Source organism: Epinephelus moara, chromosome 5, assembly GCF_006386435.1.
Source record: "Epinephelus moara isolate mb chromosome 5, YSFRI_EMoa_1.0, whole genome shotgun sequence".
In the NCBI taxonomy this organism is placed as follows: Eukaryota; Metazoa; Chordata; class Actinopteri; order Perciformes; family Serranidae; genus Epinephelus; species Epinephelus moara.
This window is the reverse complement of record NC_065510.1, coordinates 496202-517444: the sequence shown is the minus strand read 5'-3', so window position 1 is coordinate 517444 and position 21243 is coordinate 496202. Positions and strand designations below refer to the sequence as shown.

The 21243-nt window shown below is 41.3% G+C and overlaps 1 protein-coding gene across 1 annotated transcript in view; it reads left to right on the top strand.

The window, feature by feature from the left end:
• npepps (aminopeptidase puromycin sensitive) overlaps positions 1 to 21243 on the top strand; it is a 33311-nt gene that overhangs the window by 452 nt on the left and 11616 nt on the right. The window contains exons 2-15 of the mRNA XM_050044501.1: positions 4258 to 4342; positions 4515 to 4592; positions 4738 to 4859; positions 8806 to 8913; positions 11490 to 11690; positions 12017 to 12113; positions 12204 to 12237; positions 13179 to 13293; positions 14744 to 14908; positions 16583 to 16687; positions 16772 to 16832; positions 16930 to 17039; positions 17222 to 17285; positions 17935 to 18074. Of these exons, the coding sequence (XP_049900458.1) occupies positions 4258 to 4342; positions 4515 to 4592; positions 4738 to 4859; positions 8806 to 8913; positions 11490 to 11690; positions 12017 to 12113; positions 12204 to 12237; positions 13179 to 13293; positions 14744 to 14908; positions 16583 to 16687; positions 16772 to 16832; positions 16930 to 17039; positions 17222 to 17285; positions 17935 to 18074 (1485 nt within the window). The remainder of the gene's footprint in view (positions 1 to 4257; positions 4343 to 4514; positions 4593 to 4737; positions 4860 to 8805; positions 8914 to 11489; positions 11691 to 12016; positions 12114 to 12203; positions 12238 to 13178; positions 13294 to 14743; positions 14909 to 16582; positions 16688 to 16771; positions 16833 to 16929; positions 17040 to 17221; positions 17286 to 17934; positions 18075 to 21243) is intronic.

Below are 21243 nucleotides of genomic sequence, written 5' to 3'. Positions count from 1 at the left end.
TCTGACCAGCTAACGTTACCAGCAGCTAGCTAATTTGACCGACTGATAACGGCGAATTGTTAGCCATTAGCCCATCGGTTCGTAACCTAGCTGACGTTAGCTAATGTGAACGTTAGCTTAGCTGGCAGTTGCTCACAAGCTAACCGTTTATCGACGGGCTCGCGCTGGCTGAAGGAGATCCATGAATGGGAAATACAACGTCTGGATATTCTTGTGACTAGCCAGAAGCTACCTGAAACCAGCTAGCACAACAGTCCCACAGACGGCAGCAGACTTGCACTCTCATGTTAGCATAGCCATCACACCGTGGACATTAGCCTGCTAACAGGCGCTTTGCAATGCGCTTAACGTTGAGGTGTTTCAAGAGCAGTTTGTTGTATGCCAGCGACATTAACCCTTTGTCAAGCCAATGCATTGTTATAAGTCACGATCGATTGATCTGTTATAGATTACTGAAGGTAACTAGCCAGATAGCGGCTAGCTAACGCTCACTAGTGTTTGCTAAATCATGGCAACATCATGTCGCCCCCTCCCACCCTCTGCCTCACTCACAGAGGTGGAAGAAGTACTCAGATCCTTTACTTAAGTGAAAGTCCTAAAACCACACTGCCAAAGTACTCCACTACAAGTAAAAGTCCTGCATATATGAGTAAAAGTATTTAAGATTTATTACCAAAATGTACTTAATTTATGAAAAGTAGGACTAGCTGTAATGTTCTGTCAGTGTGTCACTCTCATAGCTGATGTTTTGGGACTGCTGCATTCTTTCCATGTTTCATTTTACTGCTGTAGATGTTTAAGGTTGTGCTATTTTTACCTCCTTCATACACTGTTGGATAGTTAATGTACAGCAGTGTTGCTGTGCTGTGAGATCCACCTATCTCTGAAGTGTCAACCTGTCACAGTGTCAGAAAAAAACAGCTCTGTTTTTAGCTTTGTGGCGATGCGTTTTCCAGCTGATCCAAGAGAGTTTTTCCTTAGAAGTAGGAGGATTTTCACAACTTATAAAGGAACACTATCCTTCAGATTAGCAGAAACATGCAAAATCACCAAATTTGCAGTTATGTGGCTTTCACTGGAGAGAAAAGGTAATCCAAAAGGTAACTAAATTTGTCAGACAAATGAAGTGGAGTTAAGAGCACAATATTTACCTATGAGATGTAGTCGAGTGAAAGCTTAAAGTTGCAGGAACTTTAATTTAACTGTCTTGACTAAAAATGACACATGGGGTGTATTTTCAGAGCAGCTCTAGTTAAGGTTAAACTATTCTTTGAAAAGTCCTTTGGGTAAATTTGAAGAATGCACACTGTGTTTGCTGACATTCTTTTGCGTTCAGTGGACTTTACAGGTTAGTGAATCATTTGGGTTCCCTGTGGCGTGTTGCTGAAGTGTGCGTAGCTACTATGTAACTAACACATAGGATTAACAAAGCAGCTCACTTTGCTTTTATTTGAGAGACAGAATTTGTGCTTACAGTGTGTAAATTGCTCCATTGTTTGGGCACAGACACCTGTCAGCTGAGTGTCCTGACGCCCGACACACATTATCAGAGCAATCGAGACAGACCACACATTGTATATGGTGTAAATGTATATATGACACCTTTCACTAACACATAATAATAGTAATATTAATAGTATACTAAAAAATAACTAGATAACACTGCCTCCAAGGAACATGAGTTTAATATGAAAAACAAAGCAGACAGCCGATAATACCGAGTAAATTCTTGATTGTCCATAAAGCAAAGATATGCAAGAAAATTTGAAGGTTTGGAACTATGCAATAGATTTGGACCATTGCTGTTGTTAATATTATAAGAATTGTTATTATTATTATTAGCAGACTATATCTTAGACCAGGGTCACTCAGCTTGCTTTGCCCACGGGGCCCCTTTTGCGAAATGAAAGAAGACCAGGGGCCAGTCCCTAGGGTTTGAGGATATTCAGGGTTTCCGGGAATCTTCCCCTGGCACTTTTTGATAAACAAGCTTTATTTTAATGTTTTTAAATGCACTCTGGGCCCTCACTTACATCTAGAGTACAAAAACACATCCCACTGTGAATCAGTTTATTTTAATTGTGAATTAGAAAATGGTCAGCGGGCCACAAGGCACCCTATCGCAGGCCAGATTTGGCCCACAGGCCCCAAGTTGAGGCTTAGACCCTCGGTTCCCAACTCCAAACCTCCAGGCACCCATACCTACTCATTTTCAAGTCCTCTCTGCTCTAGCGCAGCTGAACCAGCTGATCCAACAGTAAGGGCTGGTGAGTTGCATTGGGTGTATTCAAAGCATACCGCGACTTATGTTAATAACAATTACTGTTGTGTAATTTACTTATTCACTGCTCAGGGTGAATAAACCGATGACAAAGCCAGCGATGTGTACGATAGATGGGCTACCAGGAAAACACTTGCATGTCATGTATGTCATGTGTAGCAACTTCTTGAGAGGCTGAGACAGAACAGTCAACACCAGTTCCCCTTCATGAGATGCGTTTAAAGATTTATTGTTCATTTCTATGTGAAAATACACAAGAATGAAATCCAGTGCATGAGTTTAATATGTGCTAAGGTGAACGTGGATGCTGTGAGATTTGCGTTCAACAGAAAATGTGAGAACCCAAAAAACTCATCCTCTCTCTCAACCGTCATGCAGGTGAACAGTGAATAAATAGACAATGATTATTTCTGGTACAACCCACATGACATCATACCATATGTAGTAGGTGAGATAAGCAATAAACCAACATATTATAAATATATGCATGGCTCCTACATCATGAAGTATTTAAGCAACAGTCTTCCAATACTTATTCGCTAACTACCCAGCTGTTTGACACTCAATCAGTGTGATGAACTTTGTTTTATCGGTGCTTATCATCGTGCATTAGTAATCAAGTTCCAACCCAGCATTCTGACAGAATGACTGGTTGATGATTCGCTGTCATCGGTGATATTATGTAATGTTACTGCTTTCCACTTGTAAGGCGAGTATAACATTTAACATTGTATTGATAAATTACAGCACCCTTGTTCTCACCCCCGCCGTCCCATGCGTTGGCTCGTCGAGATGCTTTCGACATGCGTAAAAACGTTTCCGCTCTGCTCCTGAGCCGTTTAATGGCAGGAAAAACCCTGATAAGTTCTTACATGTGAAAAGCTGGTAATGTCTTATCAAATCTGTTGATTTTCTTTCTGTTGATTGAGTCAGTGTTTTAGCTAAAAACCAATAAAAGTCAAGTGTTTAGTTAAATCGCACAGAGAAAGTATTGTTTTTCGTATCAGTACCGAAAGTCTGGTATCTTACTGGCACCACTACTGAAATGACACCTCGCACAAGGAATGTATGTGAGAGATCACAAATTATTGCTCTTGAAAAACAATTAAAGCAGGACATATTCGAACATATTTAGACAAAACCGATTCATAAAACATTCAGACAACTTTAAATATATTCAGACATTCTGTCTTTGTGGAAATCATTTAGATCCAAATCTTCATTTCAGAAAGTCTTAAAGTTAAGACCTCCTGTAAGGTTTTTTTTAATCCTGTGTTTGCTAAGAAGTGAAGATTCTCAACCACAGTTTGGTTCAGTAATTCCCTGTTTACCTGTGGTTCATACAAAGCCTGGGTGAAAAACAGTAGGCCAGAAGAAACTCAAACAACGTGGCACTTCACCATTTGCCTGGCATGTCTCATAATTACTCCCTCTCTGCCGCTTTGTCGGCCTCCGGAGTGTCTTAAACAACAGCAGCGTCCAACCAGCAGTGCCACAAACCGTGAATGTCACTATGACTGCCCTTTCTGAAAACTGCATGGCGTCCTAGTGTGCCACTGTGTTCCGCCCTCAATAAGTTGGGTAGTCACATCCACTGTTTTCACATCACAAGTTAGATCCCCCGTAGTCCGTCTTCTTTTCTTTGTTTTTCTTTCTCTTTGTCCTACAGTGTTTTTTCATACCCCAACTAGTTCTTTATCTGTGACCAGATTTGCCCTTCAGTCTCTGTAGGTTTAGCTCACAGTAAGTAGGTTCATTCATGTCTGCGTTATCTGATGTGTCAGGATTCACCATCAGAAATGTATTTGGCCTAGTCAAACAAAACACTGGCTTCTCCACATACTGAGGTGATAATGTCATTGGGGCTTTACACTTTATTTAAACCTTATCTCTCCCAAATAGATTGGGAGTTAAAATTATGGCAGCACAGAGATTATTAAAGGAAAAATGATGTTGTTTTATGTCAATATTTACAGGTTACACAAGCCACAAATCAGATTGTGATGAACTGTGCTGACATCGACATCATCACGGCTTCCTTTGCACCACAGGGAGGAGAAGGTGAGGGTCAGACTTTGTCAGCTTTTTTCATTCTTTTATTCTTTTTTAATGACATTGTCATAAATAAAATTCCAGTATCTGGATTTTTGGATTACACCTGATTTTATATTCCTGAAGTAGGAAGAGGAAATATTGCATGCTCATGCTCTCATGTCTTTCTTCCTCTCTTTAGAAATTAATGCCACAGGATTCAACTATCAAAATGAGGATGAGAAAGTCACCCTGTCATTTCCTAGCGCTCTACAGAAAGGTAAGAAGGGACTCCACTTGTCTCTGCCATTGGTGGTTCCTGGTTTTGAAACGTTATTCTGTCATTGTTACTATTGAAGTGTAAGATGTTTTTCACCCTTTGGTCATGGCTGAACTCACAGTGCAGCTCTCTCTGTGCTCCCCAGGCTCCGGGACATTGAAGATAGACTTTGTCGGGGAGCTGAACGACAAAATGAAGGGATTCTATAGAAGTAAATATACAGCAGCTGCTGGAGAGATCCGCTACGCTGCTGTCACACAGTTTGAGGTAAGCCGATGGCCTCAGGGAAATGGGATGTTTTCTTATGGGAAAGTTATGTGTGTTGCTTAACCCTCTACTTGCCTGTGTTGCAACACTGGAGGGCGTGATGGTCACGTGACTCTTGTTAGTTTTCCAGAATTGTCCTCCTTTGAATTTTCCAGAGTACTGAGGCAGTATTTCAGAATTCATTCTGTGTATGCATATGCTTTAAATAAATGACACTGTGTTTACATGTCTTTCTAGGAAAGTTAAAATCAGGTCAGTCCAGTTTAGACACTGACTTGGGGGCTTTCATCACAGTGTCTGTCACCTGCAGGATATACACCTGCTGTGTACATTAGGGCTGTGACAGTACAGATCTTTTCTCTCTGCAGTGAAAAAGCACACTTGGCTGCATCTATGTTGCAAAATGTAGAAAAATATATTTATTCAGTGCCTTTTTATCAGTCATTATTCTCACATTTACGTGTGTATTGCCGTAAAAAACATACTTGATAAAGGCTTCAGGTCGCGGTCACGCCTGTGAGATGCCAGCCTGCATGGAGGAGATGCAGATTGCTGTATAGATTAAAATTAGAGCGAATCTGTGTTAAGAAAAAATTATCCAGAGGTCACATACATCTTTACAAATCATAAAAGTTCCAAAACACAGACACACCTTGATACCAAGTTAGAGCATGACTAAGAGACTGACAGTAAAGAGAGTGGGTCAGGATGAAACAAAAACTAAAACCGAAAAATTGGGCTGTCCTTCCAGTTTCTGTCATTGTGGAATGAAGCAGAAAGGCCAAAACAAAGTCTTAAAAATAAAAATGTTACCCAGGGGTTTGCAACCACAAAATTGTATTTCTAGTGATACAATCACAAGTGGAGTTGTCAGCGTGTCAATGGACCTTAAAACACATTCAGACTGTGAAGTTTGGGATGTCCGCCAACCGTACACACCTATCAGCCAAAACATTAAAACCACTGGCAGGTGAAGTAAATAACATTGATCTTCTTGTTACAATGCAATGTTCTGCTAGGAAAGCTTGGGATGGCTTGCTGGCATTCATGTGGATGCCGCTTGATGCAGTCCACCCACCCAAGACACTGTTACAGACCAATACACCCCCTTACATGGCAACGTCACTCCCTGATGACAGTGGTCCCCCAGCTGGACAATACACCATGCCACACTGAAAGAACTGCTCAGAAATGGCCTGAATAACATGACAAAGAGCTCAAGGCATCAATCTGGTCTCCATATCACCCAGATACCAATCTGATCGAGCATCTAGGGGACCTGGCGATACCCCGGAGGTCCTGTGTACATGCCTCACCAGGTAAGTGGCCCCACTGTGGATTGGATTTGGCTCTGACGTGTTGAGGCATGGATACAGGACCTCTGGGGTGTCCTGTGGTGTCCAGCACCAGGGCATTGTGGCTGGTTCTTTGAGTCCTGTGGGTTGCAAGGTGGGGTGCCAGCACGTCCCACGGATGCTCAATCAGATAGGGGTCTGGGGAATTTGGAGGCCAGATGGACTCTTTTTCATATTCCTCGGATCATTCCTGAGCAGTTTTGTGGTGTGGCATGGTGCACTGTCCTGCTGGGGGAGGAGTACAGTTGCCATTAGAGGGTGTACTTAGTCCGCAACGGTGTTTAAGTGGGTGTTGGATATCAAGTGGCATCCACATTAATGCCAGGACCCAAGGTTTCCCAGCCAAATATTGCATTCTCCTGTCAGCGGTTTTAATGTTATGGCTGATGGGTGTATATTAGTTGGAAAAAATCGATTTACTATTGCTTTTTTTTAAAATTGATTTCTGTTTAATGCCTGAATCTATTCAATTTAAATTCAGCCGCTTTATTTTAGTCTATGCAGAGGTGGAAAGAACATTCCTGCTTTTAATGTTTTAATCTATGACTAAGATAATGTCATATCCACTTAAAAAACAAGTCAAAGCCGAAACAAGAAAGTAGAAGGTAACAAATGGTCTAGTGTTTGTGGTATGGTATAGTGTTCAAAAAAAGTAAACAAAATCGCAACATATCAAAATGTTGGATTGCAATACTTGTAGAATCACAATGCAAAAAAATCACAATACATATTGAATAGGCACCCATGTATGGCGATAGTATTGAATCAGTAGATAAGCATGTTTTTCTATTATGGCATCTAATTGATGCAAAAGTCCTAAAAGCCAGCATTACTATGAAGCAGTCTTGCTCAGTTTAATTTAGTACCACCGGCAATGGCCTAAAGACAGAAATATGCTTGAAACAAAATAGTTAGTGTCGTTTGACCTCCACATAATCATACACTCGGTTATGCAAACAAAAAGTGACAGAAGGTGAGAAGAATAAAAAGGGCACTTGACCCCGCTTGCTGCTTGAAGGGTGCATGCTTGTTGGTTTTGGGAGACACGCAAAATTGTCAGAGGAAGCCCTCCATAATTCTGACTTTGAAAAGATGTGGGGTGAACAGGTTTCAGGCCGTATTTAACAATGAAAATTTCAGCAAAATCGAAGATCAACACCTTTATTTTGTTCATTCATTCATTTTCTGTAACCGCTTATCCTCTTGAAGGTCACGAGGGGCTGGAGCCTATCCCAGCTGACACTGGGTGAGAGGCAGGGTTCACCCTGGACAGGTCACCAGACTATCACAGGGCTGACACATAGAGACAGACAACCATTCACACTCACATTCACACCTACGGACAATTTAGAGTCACCAATTAACCTGCATGTCTTTGGACTGTGGGAGGAAGCTGGAGCACCTGGAGGAAACCCACACTGACACAGGGAGAACATGCAAACTCCACACAGAAGGGCTGGGTTCAAACCAGGAACCCTCTTGCTATGAGGTGACAGTGCTAACCACTACACCACCGTGTGACAGGCAAATTCTGAACAATCTGAAAATGATAGGTTTCGGGGAGCCACCTAAAAAGCAGCTAAAAGTACAAAGTAACTTACAGTTAAGTAATGTGCAATGGGATTACTTTCATCACTGAGTAACACATGAAAAATGTCATTCAGAGTAACCTCCTCATCACAGATTCTGTGTGGTTGCTATCCCACATTGTATGTTTCCACACACACTTGAAAGCTCGGACAGTGTAAAATGAACACAGGTAGTAGCTGTAATGACTGGCAGTGACTGGTCACCAGTAACACCAGTAGGGCATAATGGTAGCTGTGTCAGGCACCCACCTGAAAAAATGATCTTCAACCATGCTCCAAGGCTGGTGAGCAGATAAAGTCATTTGCTCCGGGCTTTAATTTGAAAGGAAATGCTACAAATGCCACAGATGAATTTGTTGCTTTCAGTGTTTCTGCGTTGAAAAACAGCTGACAGGGTTTTGACCCGACGCAAATAAAATGCTGGACTGTATCGCTGCCTGCTGCAGCAACAAAGAGAAGGAGTCTGGTGCTGCTCACACAGCAAAATGACAGTCTGTGTCACTTTGACTTCTGAATGGATTCATATAATTAAAATACTAGAAGTCTTAGGTTGGCATAAATCTCTTTGGGTGGCCACCAAAATAATTTCTGCACATGGGAAAATATGATGATGTAACGTGTGTACATATGATGCATAAATAGAGTTGGGTTCAGTTCTGGTTTTGCCGGTCCTGTCAGGTGTTTGATTTTATGCAAACCAGCTGAACCTGCATTACTCATTATGACACACTCTGGTGTATTAAAAAGTAGCCTGCACAAAAGGAAGAAGAATGAATAGAAAGCAGGAACAAAATCAAATGTGAACCAGTGAGATGTGATCACAGCAAGCGGAGACTGATTTAAGATGCATATTGATCCTGGCTGTGAACTGCAGTCCACCTCAGCCTGATCTGAACCCAGTCTGGACTCAAGGGGGTCGAAAACAGTGTCTCATTTTGTGTTCTCTCCCTCTCTCTCCCTCTCTCTCTCCCTCTCTCTCTCTCTCTGCGCCCCCTCCTCCAGGCCACAGACGCTCGCAGAGCTTTCCCCTGTTGGGATGAGCCAGCTATCAAAGCCACCTTTGACATCGCTCTGATAGTTCCCAAGGACCGGGTAGCCTTGTCAAATATGGTACGTGTCATATGTTCACTCCTCCCTTTGAGGAACTCCAGACCCCAGACCGCCTGAGTCACTTTCAGCTGCCAAGTTTCTTTTGTGTGTGTGTGTGTGTTATGTAAGCTACGACACACACACACACACACACACACACACAGAGGGCAGACAGTGACTGCATATTCTACCTCTGGCTAATGTTATGTTTAACCACATGTGTAGTGCGACTACTGTACATGTGCAATGAGGGGTTTTTTGTCATTGTAAAACAAATACTCCTAAAAATCATGTCTTGTGTTTGTCATACAGACTTAGTGATTTTTAACTGAAGGCGTTTGCAGCCACATTGCATCAGAAAACATCATCTGGCTTAGATTATTTCTAACAACAACTCCCCTCCAGGCTAACGCGGTTCATCTGGGTGGTGACGATGAAGCTAAATTTGGGTCTTTCTGATGACTTGCTGAATATGAATGACATGAATTCAGACTGTCAGTTTTTAATAATGTGTTGTTTTTATGTCCAACCCTGTTGTGTCAACAAAATCTCATTACGGGAGACAAATTACAAAAGAATATTACAGACAAATAACCCTAGATAAAAGTATATATTATTACAGCAGACAAATTACAGACCAGGGCTGAAGAGAAGGAGAATGTTTTGGCCAGCAGGACTAAGCCCTGCACAGATTGATGCCAGTCCAGCTCTTGACCTTTTGTGTTCACATACCTGCTGAAATTTATTTTCTCAGCAAGTCTACTCTGACCTTTTCAAAGTCCAGTGCAAAACAATACTGCACTGAGCTCGACAGATGCTACTCAGTGGATACTTTGCTGTAACCTGAGGGTTCAGACGTTGGTACATATGGTGAGAGATTCTTGCAGCTACTAAGAAAACTACTGGTCAGCCTGTCATAAATGTCGATACTGATACTAAAGGATTACTCTGGTGATATTAAGAATTGTTCTTTCTATCAACAAATCCCATAAAAAAGACCAAAACCAAGAGTGAATATATCAACTAACAAGTAAAGCCCGATTCGTCGCCATAGAGCTCCATTGTTGTCCAAAAACTATTAAATACATTACTGAGCCACGCTGTTGCAATGGGTTACATGTTATTCATTAGCATGAACACTCACACAGTAGTTTATTTTGACTCAGTCCCACATACACCATCCTGCTGAGCACCAAATGTGGATTAATCCGTTGCTAAAAATAGTCCCCAGGAAATTGCCTCCTTTTTGAGTAATGTTTGACCAAAACTACAATGACCAGCTGATTTAGTAAACTTTACTTTCAGCCCTGATTGATGATTCCATATATTTCTGATGTTTCTGGTGACCTGCTGATCTTTCTTCTAGCACCGCAGTAGCTTCTTTGCATATGACATTAGAGGTGAGCTGTCCAGATGGAGGGCAGCTAGAGACAAAGACTACCAACACTGCACATATGCCTATGATTTGCACTGTTTACGGCTGTTCCAATAGGTCAAACTGTGAAAAACAAAGGCCACTTTAAGTCCCAGAAATAGAACGTATAGGGGAGAGGTTTTAACAAAACCCCTCACTGCGAAACAGCAGCAGATGTGGATCAAAAACCTCCGTCTTCACTCTGGAGGAGCAGAGTCAGCTAATGTCACACATAAACTTCAAAGTTAAACACGTCGGGAGTTGGATGGAATTACAATGTGCTGTGACAGCTTGTACATGTTTTTAGCCACGACCCAGATTTTTAATGCCATTTCACCTGACCTCTGGAAACAGTTGACCTAGCAGGTAGAAAATAGCAGCTAAAATTAGCTAACTTTACCAAGTGACATCAGCCTGACAGCAGTGTATCGACGCACAGAGTTGAAATATAAAAAGACAGTTATACTCAAGCACATTTACTCACCAGGTCAAAAACAAGACTGACAGTTTAGTCCACTAGACTCATGTACGCTTTCATCGTCTCGCCGTGTAACGTTAGAGCATCTGAAGGATGAGGTCATTTGTAACGATGATCGTGTCCACACCAAACAACTTGGTCAAGTTGTGGGAAAAATCACATGATGAGCATTTGTGCTCCATCTGAATTTCACGCATCATAATATTCACGTGATTGCAAACGACAAACTATTGGGCCACCAGTTTCTATTTGTGCAGAAGAAACATGTTTAGCTGATGAGAACAATGACGTTATGTCGTCCAAGTAGATTCATGCTCTGCAGAGGATGAACAGTCATGATTTTAATGACCCCATGACCTTCCCCTCTAGCTCCACCCATAAGACAAACGTGACATTTATATTCCCACTGCCAGTATGGCTCTTGAAATGGTAAAATCCTCTGTACGTTGTTTATTCCACCAGACGCCCCACTTGTGGTGTTTAATAAATATTTCAGCCTTTACAGCTGCTGGTGGAGCGTTTGTGTTATACAACATCAGCCTTTGCACAAAAGAGAAAAATCAGGGGGAATTAAATGAGAACATTTTTGTTAAGTGATGATCTGTTATAAAAAGTCCTTCTTTAGCCCCAGTATTAACTATTAGATTCCCTTTTCTGTCAGCAATCTGTTTCCACACCATTTATCTTTATGTCCCTTTTTTCCAGAATGTCATTGATCGAAAGCCATATCCAGAGGATGAAAACCTGGTGGAGGTGAAGTTTGCCACCACGCCCATCATGTCCACGTACCTTGTAGCTTTTGTCATCGGTGAATATGATTATGTGGAGAGCCAATCATCGGATGGTATAACAGTACGCGTCTACACGCCCGTCGGGAAGGCAGAACAAGGGAAATTTGCACTGGAGGTGAGAATGTTGTCAAAAGACTTTTACAATATCTCCAGACAGCAAACCACTGCTGAGCCCGCTGAACTCTACAAACTTCAAACATGAGTGGAGATGTAGATGGTGACGTTAGATTCAACCCTAAATACTTGAATCTGCACAATCTTCTGTGTCCCCTGTAGTCTTGCTGTATAGAACAACAAGACCAAGACTAAAGTAAAAGAGCAGACTATATTTATCTTTATCAGACTATTACAAATTTTTTGTACATTTTTAAATACCCTTTGTGTTTCGTTCCATGTTTTTTTTTTTTACCTGTTTTTGTTTCTTCTTTTTCTTTTTTATAGGTTGCGACTAAGACCTTACCTTTCTACAAAGATTACTTCAGTGTTCCTTATCCGTTGCCTAAAATTGATCTCATAGCTATTGCTGATTTTGCTGCTGGTGAGGAGCTGTTCATTCTACATTCAGTAATTTGAGACATTTCCACTGAAAATGCTGAAAGTGAAACACGTACTGCTTCCTCCCACTCAGGTGCCATGGAAAACTGGGGCCTTGTTACTTACAGGTAAGCTTGAGCTGCTCTCGAAATGACTGATTTTTTTTAGTTCAAAATCTTTTTTTATTGCAATTTTTCAATGTCCTCTGTTGATGAAGATAGTCAAGATATTAATCTTTGATGCGGTAATCACATAAGATAAGTCTGAAATCAAGATTATAAAGTCTTGCAAAACAATTTGAGGCCCGATCTGACAACGCTCTTTTTAAAGTTCTGTATACAACACTCGGATAATTATTATTATAGTAGATAACCACTACTTGCTCTGTAAAGATATAGTGGAGTAAGAATGAAGTCACACTCCCTTTGTATAGAGCCCCTTCAACTGTAGGAGAGTCAAAATGAATGGACGACAATTTCTATCAATTATTTATTGTTAAGGTTGTTTTTCAAGCAAAAATGCCAAACATTCAACAGCTCAAATATGATATTTTCTGCTTTTTGGGTTTGGGACTGTTGATCAGACAAAACAAGCAATTGGAAAATGTTTCTTTGGGCTCTGGGAAATTGAGATTGGCATTTTCCCCTACCTTCTTGATTAATTGTGAAAATAATCAAGTAGTAAATCAGTGAGAAAAAGACATGTTGTAGCCCTGAGCTGTAGTTCTGCAGCTCCGTGTCTCGTTGAGAAATCAGCAGTTTTTTCTTTCTTTTGGAGAAAGTTTGTGTTGTGTTTGTGTCTTTTTGGTTGCCAGCACTGATGGCTTTTTAATTGCTTCGTGATCAGTTGGATGTGCTGCCACCTGTTTGGTATTCAGATGGCATGTGATGAGCATACGGCAGCAGGCTCCATTCATCTACCATCTCACAGCCACCTGCCTGCAGGTGTTCTTAATAAACAGCCCAGCAGCTGATGTGGACTCTGGATGGCTGATGGAGGGAAACACCTGCTGGTGTTCGGAGGAAGTGTCGACCTTCAGCCGTTAACTTCCACTCTGTTGTTTTTCCAGGGAGACAGCTCTGCTAATCGACCCGAAGAACTCCTGCTCGTCCTCCAGGCAGTGGGTGGCGCTGGTGGTCGGACATGAACTCGCCCACCAGTGGTTTGGAAACTTGGTCACCATGGTAACGAGCCATAATCTTCCATCAGCTATTTGTAACTGAATGTAACTTTATATGGCACCTTTATACAGATACACCCTGTGAGCAGCTTTGGAAATATTAGTGATCATAATAACAAAACTCAGAACAGTTATGATTGTTTTAAAATGGAGAAACTACTCAGTCTGCTGCTGTGGGTGTAGGGAAGTGAGAACCTAAGGGCTGAAACCTCATATCTTTGCCAATCTTCTTCTTCTGCTGCGTCTCACCCTCACTTTTTGGGGCTAATACTCCTGAAGGTGGTGCCACAGTCATCATTTCAACCATTTAAAACTTAGAAAATTTCTAACAAATCAGCAATACGTGCTACCACTTTACAACTTTCACCCAAGTTTAGCCTCAGTTGAGCAGAATTTTACGTATGCTATGACCCGGACTGTATTATGTGATCATCATTCTGTTTTCAGAAAAAACTGTAAGAGATTTTTGGGTTTTTTGCCTTAATTGATAGGACAGACATAGCATGAAAGGGGGAGAGAGAAGGGGGATGACATGCAGCAAAGGGCCGTTGGTTGGAAGTAAACCCACAGCCTTTGTATATGTGGCATCTGCTCTACCAGGTGAGCTAGTGGGCGCCCTGTAAAACCAAACTATTGACACAAAACTCGCTACTCATCATCTTCAGACTGTGTTCCACAAACGATCCAGCCAGATTTTTGTAATATTAGAAATTGAGCCCCCAGTGCCTCAAACTGTTTTAGTGTAAATGTGAACAGCAACTGTAAATTCTCAGGAAATAAATCTCCAACATTCATGAAAAAATAAATACAAAATTTTCAGTCATGGTAGAAGTAAGATGGTAAATTCAGAATTGTATCTGAAAAACTAAATTCGTTACAATATTTTGAATTCTGTTCTCGTGTTAACTTGCTGTCAGTGGAAATAAGAGCATCTTTAAACATCAGTTTGTCACGTAATCAGTCAGTCTTTTTAAAATGAAATGCAGATATCTTTGTGTTTTCTAGATGGGGTGTAAAACACCTCAGAATTTTGTCTTGTCAACTGAATTTTTGACACCATAGTTTAACAAGACACATGAGTTCTAAGAAGTTCAGGTAAGATGGTAATTGTCTGGGCAGTACTACTGACGTAATACAAGAATTTCCACAAAAAAAGGGGGGACGAACTCCTAAAAAAATATTTGGTGGGGCAGAATAGTTAAAAATCTTTTGTTGGAAATTGACACATTGATTTGCATCAGGAGCACATGCTTTGTGTCGACGTAAATGTGTTTTAATCTTGTCAACAATTTAAATTAGTCATCCTTCAGAAGGTGCTGTAATTAGTGTGCTGTAATTAGTGTGATTGTATCCCAACAATCACTCAAGAGTCATTGTTACTGTTAGTTATTGTAATGTAGGAGATGATATTTTAAAAGACTTGTAGAACACAGTGTCGTCTTGTGTATATACAGGAATGGTGGACCCATCTGTGGCTTAATGAGGGATTTGCATCCTGGATCGAGTATCTGTGTGTGGACCACTGCTTCCCAGAGTACGACATCTGGACCCAGTTTGTCTCAGCCGACTACACCCGCGCTCTGGACCTGGACGCACTGGACAGCAGCCATCCCATAGAGGTGAGCTGTGGAGGGATTTATAAAACTGAAAGCTGCCGGCTTGTTTACTCTGATGGGAAGAATGTTTTGACTTATGGCAAGTGCAAGTAGTGATTATGATGATGATTGATCGCTCCACAAGGACACATGGTCTCTTGCTTACAGCTGTCGCCCACCAAACAGGGAGTTTGTAATGTTATGATGTTGGAAAAATGGACATCCCACTGATTATGGATTATTTTGGCAGTAATCTTGTTTAATGAATGTGTGATGTGTGGGTTTGTTTGTAATCTGCCACAAAAACTTGATTGTGTCCTGTCAGACAGCTGAGAGGACTACTCTGTATTTTTAACGGTCTTTGATGCTTTTAGGTTGCAGAGAGTCCTCTTTACACAGAGAGGATATTTTCTATAAAGGGTTTACTTTGTGCATGGAGAACAAACCGCTGCACAATGGTTCAACCAGACTGACAAATGAAAGAGACAAAGATCCCTCTGAGCAGCAGTTGAATACAGATAGAAGAAATCAGCAGTCATTGGTAAAAGAAATTGGAGGCTTAGCAACAAATTTTGGGTGCAGATTTAAACAGGAACAGGTTTGAAATAATGCCAATAACAAGCTGGAATTAACACGTTAATGACATTATTATCCTGAGTTCACGCTGGTTAAAAATGTGTAAAGATCCTGGAGAGGGTCTATCTTCTGGTTCGGTTTCAGGAGGGCAGATGTGGAACAGACTAGTATCCTCTGCAAACTATGCCACAAAATGAACAAGTAGCAGCTCCACAAATCTGCTCCATCACTGAAAACATCACCATCTGCAGAACACAACAGTCAAACCAGCCTCCACTTTAAAAAAGGTGGGTTAGGGTTAATAGTAATCATCACCCAGCCTCCCAGATGTAAACATGACTTTCTTTTCTTTGACTGTTTACAGTGGGTAAGATCACATTTTATTATAGAGCTGAGCACAGCGTATTACTCCCCTCAGTGTGTCTATTATGAAACTACCACTGCTGGAGTGTGAGCTCCGTATAGGGGGCCAGTTGGTAAGCGTCCGACCCCACACACACACGCACGTGGCTAACGTTCATGCTAAACGGGGTAGGCGTTGAACTGAGAGGAGGAAGGAGAGCGGCTCGGAGACGGTCCTTCAGCACTGAGTCTAACCTGTGTAACAACAGCAACAGAAAGTTTGCTCTTTTTTAAATGTATGGTTTAGAAGGCTAATTGAAGCCTGGTTGTAAAATAAATACATTTATAATATATAATTGTAATTTACACTTTTTTTTTAACGATAAGAGTGTGTGAGAACTGACTTCAAAATAAGGCAAACTTCTGGTGAATGTGAATGCAAATCTGACATTCATTCAACAAGTCAGTCTGTCTGTTAATAATAAGTAAAAGATACATAAATAAACAAAACAAAATGAATAGATATTAAATTATAGATAAAATGAATGCTAACTATTTCTCAGAAAAACAGATTTTCAATCGTGTGAATAATTTGTTAAACATAATGATAAAGATACTCCGACACTCCGATAATATCAGGACATTCTGATGTGGAAATTAAAGCCCTCTAAAATGACATTCACAGGCTGTGTTCCCTTTAATTCAGATTATTTTACCAGAATGATCATACTGGCATCAGACTCCTCACAGCTGATTTAAGCGTTTGTGTTTTTGCTCCAGGTGAACGTGGGCCATCCATCAGAGGTAGATGAAATTTTTGACGCCATCTCCTACAGCAAAGGAGCATCTGTGATCCGCATGTTGCACAACTACACAGGAGACGAGGTTTGTTTTCCAGCACTTGTAGTGTTGTTTCCATTCTTGCAACATGTTGTTCATTAGGGTTCACCTCTTACTGTTCATTTGCAGGACTTTAGGAAAGGAATGAACGCCTATCTTTTGAAGTTCCAACATAAAAATGCTTCGACAGGTAAGAACATGCAGGAAATATTTGCCTCGGGATGAAAGGGCTGTGTAAATCAATTTCCCGGTTTCCTAATCCTCTGGCTCCCGGCTGTCTTCCACAGAGGACCTATGGGACTGTCTGGAACAGGCCAGTGGAAAACCCATTGCTGCAGTGATGAGCTCGTGGACCAAGCAGATGGGCTTCCCTATAATAGTAGTGGACCAGGAGCAGGTGGGCTTCACTGGGCACAAGCCGCTTGAGTGCTTTAAATCAATAGAAGACATTTTGTTCACTGCACTGCTGGTTGAACAATGAAATTCACCAGCAGAAGTGACAAAGTGTTTGTCTGGCTCTAAATTTGTACCCTGTTTGTTGATTCTCACACGCACCACTAACCATGATGTTATTTTTAGCAAGGTGATGACCGCATCCTCAAGATATCTCAGAAGAAGTTCTGTGCCAGCGGACCACACAATGGTGAGTTTACTCAAACCATTTGCAGAAAAACAAACAGGGTTAATATATTAATATCTTTATGTTATACTATATACAGTGGGGCAAAAAAGTATTTAGTCAGCCACTGATTTTGCAAGTTCTCCTACTTAGAAAGATGAGAGAGGTCTGTAAGTTTCATCAGAGGTACACTTCAACTATGAGAGNGAAGTTCTGTGCCAGCGGACCACACAATGGTGAGTTTACTCAAACCATTTGCAGAAAAACAAACAGGGTTAATATATTAATATCTTTATGTTATACTATATATTATATTGTATTGTACTACAGTGTATTTCAGTCCCAGTCCCACATCTGGACATATTTCCTTGTCACGTTCCCCCTTTTGATAATTTATTACGCCTGAAATTTAGCTTCACTTCACAGCACTTGTCACCTTTACCTTGTAACTTTGTCTTGAATTGCTTTTGTAAAGGTTATTTTTACTTCTATTCTTATTTTAGTTTTATAGACTTCTTGTTTTTTACTTTCTCTGTGTTGACTTAATTTTGTCCCCCTGCTGCTGCAAAGCCTTAATTTCACCGCCAGATATTAATAAAGGATTATCTTCTCTCTTGTGACTGATACCTTGTGGTCGTAGCTTCTCATTGGCTCCTCCTTGTGTGTTGAACAGGTGAGGATTGCCCCAGCTGGATGGTCCCCATTAGTATTTGTACCAGCGAGGATCCCAAATGCACCAAGCTCAAGGTTCTGCTGGACAGACCCGAGACAACCATCACTCTGAGCGGCGTCACCCCTGACCAGTGGGTCAAGGTGAGCTCAAGTCACAGTTCGTCCAAACACCAACGGTCGACCTTTTTATAGGAGAACTTTATTCATTTTGACTTTTAGATCCCCAACAGAGGTTCACAGTAATCAGGGATGATCAGGCTTTTTCTCTCCTGATACCTGATAGGTCTAAACTCATGATTTCTACCAAGTGCTGATCTGATACAGTATTAAATATAGCAAATTATGTACCGAGGATTGTTGTGGACAGGTCACCAGACTATCACAGGGCTGACACATGGAGACAGACAACCATTCACACTCATCTTCACACCTGCGGGCAATTTAGAGTCACCACTTAACCTGCATGTGTTTGGACTGGGAGGAAGCTGGATTTGAACTAGTGCTAACCACTGCCCTAGAAATGTACCTGATGGTGGAAATGCTGAGTGACTAGAAACTGTATTTAAGGCTGGGACACATGCTGCGTCATCTACTGCCTGGAATACATGAGGTCGAGCGCTGGAAGCTAATCTTGTGGTAGCTTTTAAGGCTGCAGAGGCAGGTTGCGCCTGACGTTGCTAAGCGACCATAACCATAAACATCACCACGTCATAGCCTACTTACCAGTATCCCAAGTTTGGAGCGGATCTTCTTCCAGGCGTTGTTTTTCAAGTGTGTATTAAAATATTGTCCGTGGGACAGATGTAAAGCTCTGCGTCACTCTGCACTAAATGATCATCTTCTCCTCTATATTTACCACAGACTGATATTTATAGAAGAAAGAAAAGATATCTGCCAGCTATGATTCATTGTTCCTTGTCACATGACATGCGGCGTACGTTGCTGCATTCAAAAAGTTGAACTTTGTTTATTGCTGCGTTCAGATGGGGTCGTGTTTACAGTGTTCACGAGAAGAGTCCATATTTACGACCTTGTAAGTGGAAATTTTCAGAGGGCTCTGAGTTCAAGACTTTGTGTACACGACTTCCCATGTTGTAAACATGAGCTCACGAGCTGAACGCAGCATATCTCAGGGTACGGTTGTTGTGCCCTGAAAAAAAGGTGCTTGGGAACACGATTGCGTCACTCTTGCTTTTGAGCGCAACTTCTGCGCATCTGCATAGACGACAATGGATTTGAGGGAACAAAACAGGCCATGTGTCCGAGCCCTTATTGATCAGTCACATCTGGTCCGTGTCACGCCAATATAAATCTGGTGGATCAGATCAATGCATCTCTAACTGTAGTTAATACAAGTCAGCGTAAAATCCTCTGTAAAATGAAAGTTAGATGTGGAAGACTCTCATGTGATCTCTCATCTCTTGCTTTCAATCATACAACGATCATGTGCGATCATAATGTGGCTTTACAAGTCTGTCTTTACATGTGACTGCAGCCATATTTGTGCAAAAGGCCGTGTGCATACAAACAAGTAAAACTTTAAGCTAAGCTCGTCACCACGTTCAGTGCATATAAACATTTCTCTTCTGTTCAGAGTAGAGTTAAAATTTACCCAACAGGATCCAGTTTCCAGTGTCTTGTGCTGAATTAATGAGTCATAAGAGAAGACGCCTCAGTCCGTTTTCATAAAAAGCGAAACATCAAAGTTCAAACGAAGTTCACAGACTGGAGTTCCTGTTTGTCAACTGGGAGGAAGAGCAGGAGAGGATGTGGTCATCAGGCTCACCCACACTTCACCCAGATAAGGTTTACACGATCACCGATTCTGTTTTTCAAATGGAAATATTCACTCAGCTGTAAAAGCACAAAACAGTGATGTAGCTTAGAGCAGCGAGCACTGATGATAATAACTGAAAGGGTTAGTTTTTTTTAAGGGAGTTGTATTATTAGGGGTGGACGGTACTCCAAAATTTGGTTTTGATCCGGTACCAAGTATGATAGGGCCAGAATTGCAGGTGCTGACACCCATATGATACTTTTTATTATTAAAAGCAGTCAGTTTTTTTAAGTGTGCCATGATTTGTGAGATGAATAATCACTCTGCTTGAGTAACAGCTCACGATGACCAACTACAGTTTGAGAATGTAACATTAACCAATGCTGGAAATCTGATTTGACTAAAATATTAACTTCACTAGGCTACTGTATACGTAGATATTCCTTGTCTGAGCCTCTCTGAAAAGATTGAGCCAAGTAAACTCTGTCAGCTCCAAGTTCTCTTTATTTCCTCTTTCATTAAGCCATCACTGCTAAACTAGTCAGGCTCTGACATACTTTCCACAGTTATGGCCGCGGACAGCTACGGTCAGACGGACACGCCTGCGTTCTATTCATAATACAATTCAGGGTCTGTGTCAACACCCAGCAGTGAACAGGAGGGCTGCGAGGTGAGCTCACCGTCATCCAACTGCTGACACGCGGTAAAAGTGAACCGAAGAAGATGCTGCTGCGTCTGGAGGATGTTTTTGAGTGCAGACAACACAACAGCAGTGGAGAAGCAAAGAGTACACAGAGGAGATGTGCTCATGACAACTAAATGTTGTTTACTCTTAAAATACAAATAGGTACGACGTAGAAAAGAAAAACTGATCCCTGTTTTGGTATCAATCCAATTGACACTAGGATCAATCTTGAAAATGAAAAGTTAAAATTGAGAGTATCGATGTTTTGGTATTGATCCGCCCACTCCTTGTATTTATCTGTAGTCAGTGTATTACCTGCAGGAGATGGTGATCCATACGTAACATGTTTGGAGAGAAGACGGGGAACTGAAGCTGTTTTATTGCCCTCTTCAAATCCACCAGACTCCTTTGACCAAAAACAGTAATTTTACCCCTCAGAACACAGGAGCTGCTGGTGTTCCTCCACCTCGGTCAGTTAATTTGTGTTTTTGTGTGACTTTTGGATCTGAACCAACAAGGCGTCCACAGTAGGGTTAGCTACCATTCACATTGAAACAGATGCTGGTACCAGTTCTGATACCTGGAATTCTGCACCTTTTTTTTGGGGGGGGAACTTTTAAGCTACTCACTCTGTAATAACAAAATTTTAACTTCTGAACAAGCTGTAGGGGTGACGTAGTAGACTAAAATGTTATTCTGCCCTTCTGCTCTTTTCTGATCACATATAGAGCTAATCTTCTGTCTGTCTGCTTGTGTTTATCTGTCCCTCTGTCCACTCGTCTAGCAGTGATTATAGGTGACTACATTAATATAGAAAACAAAACAGACTAGACACCAAAACTGTTGTG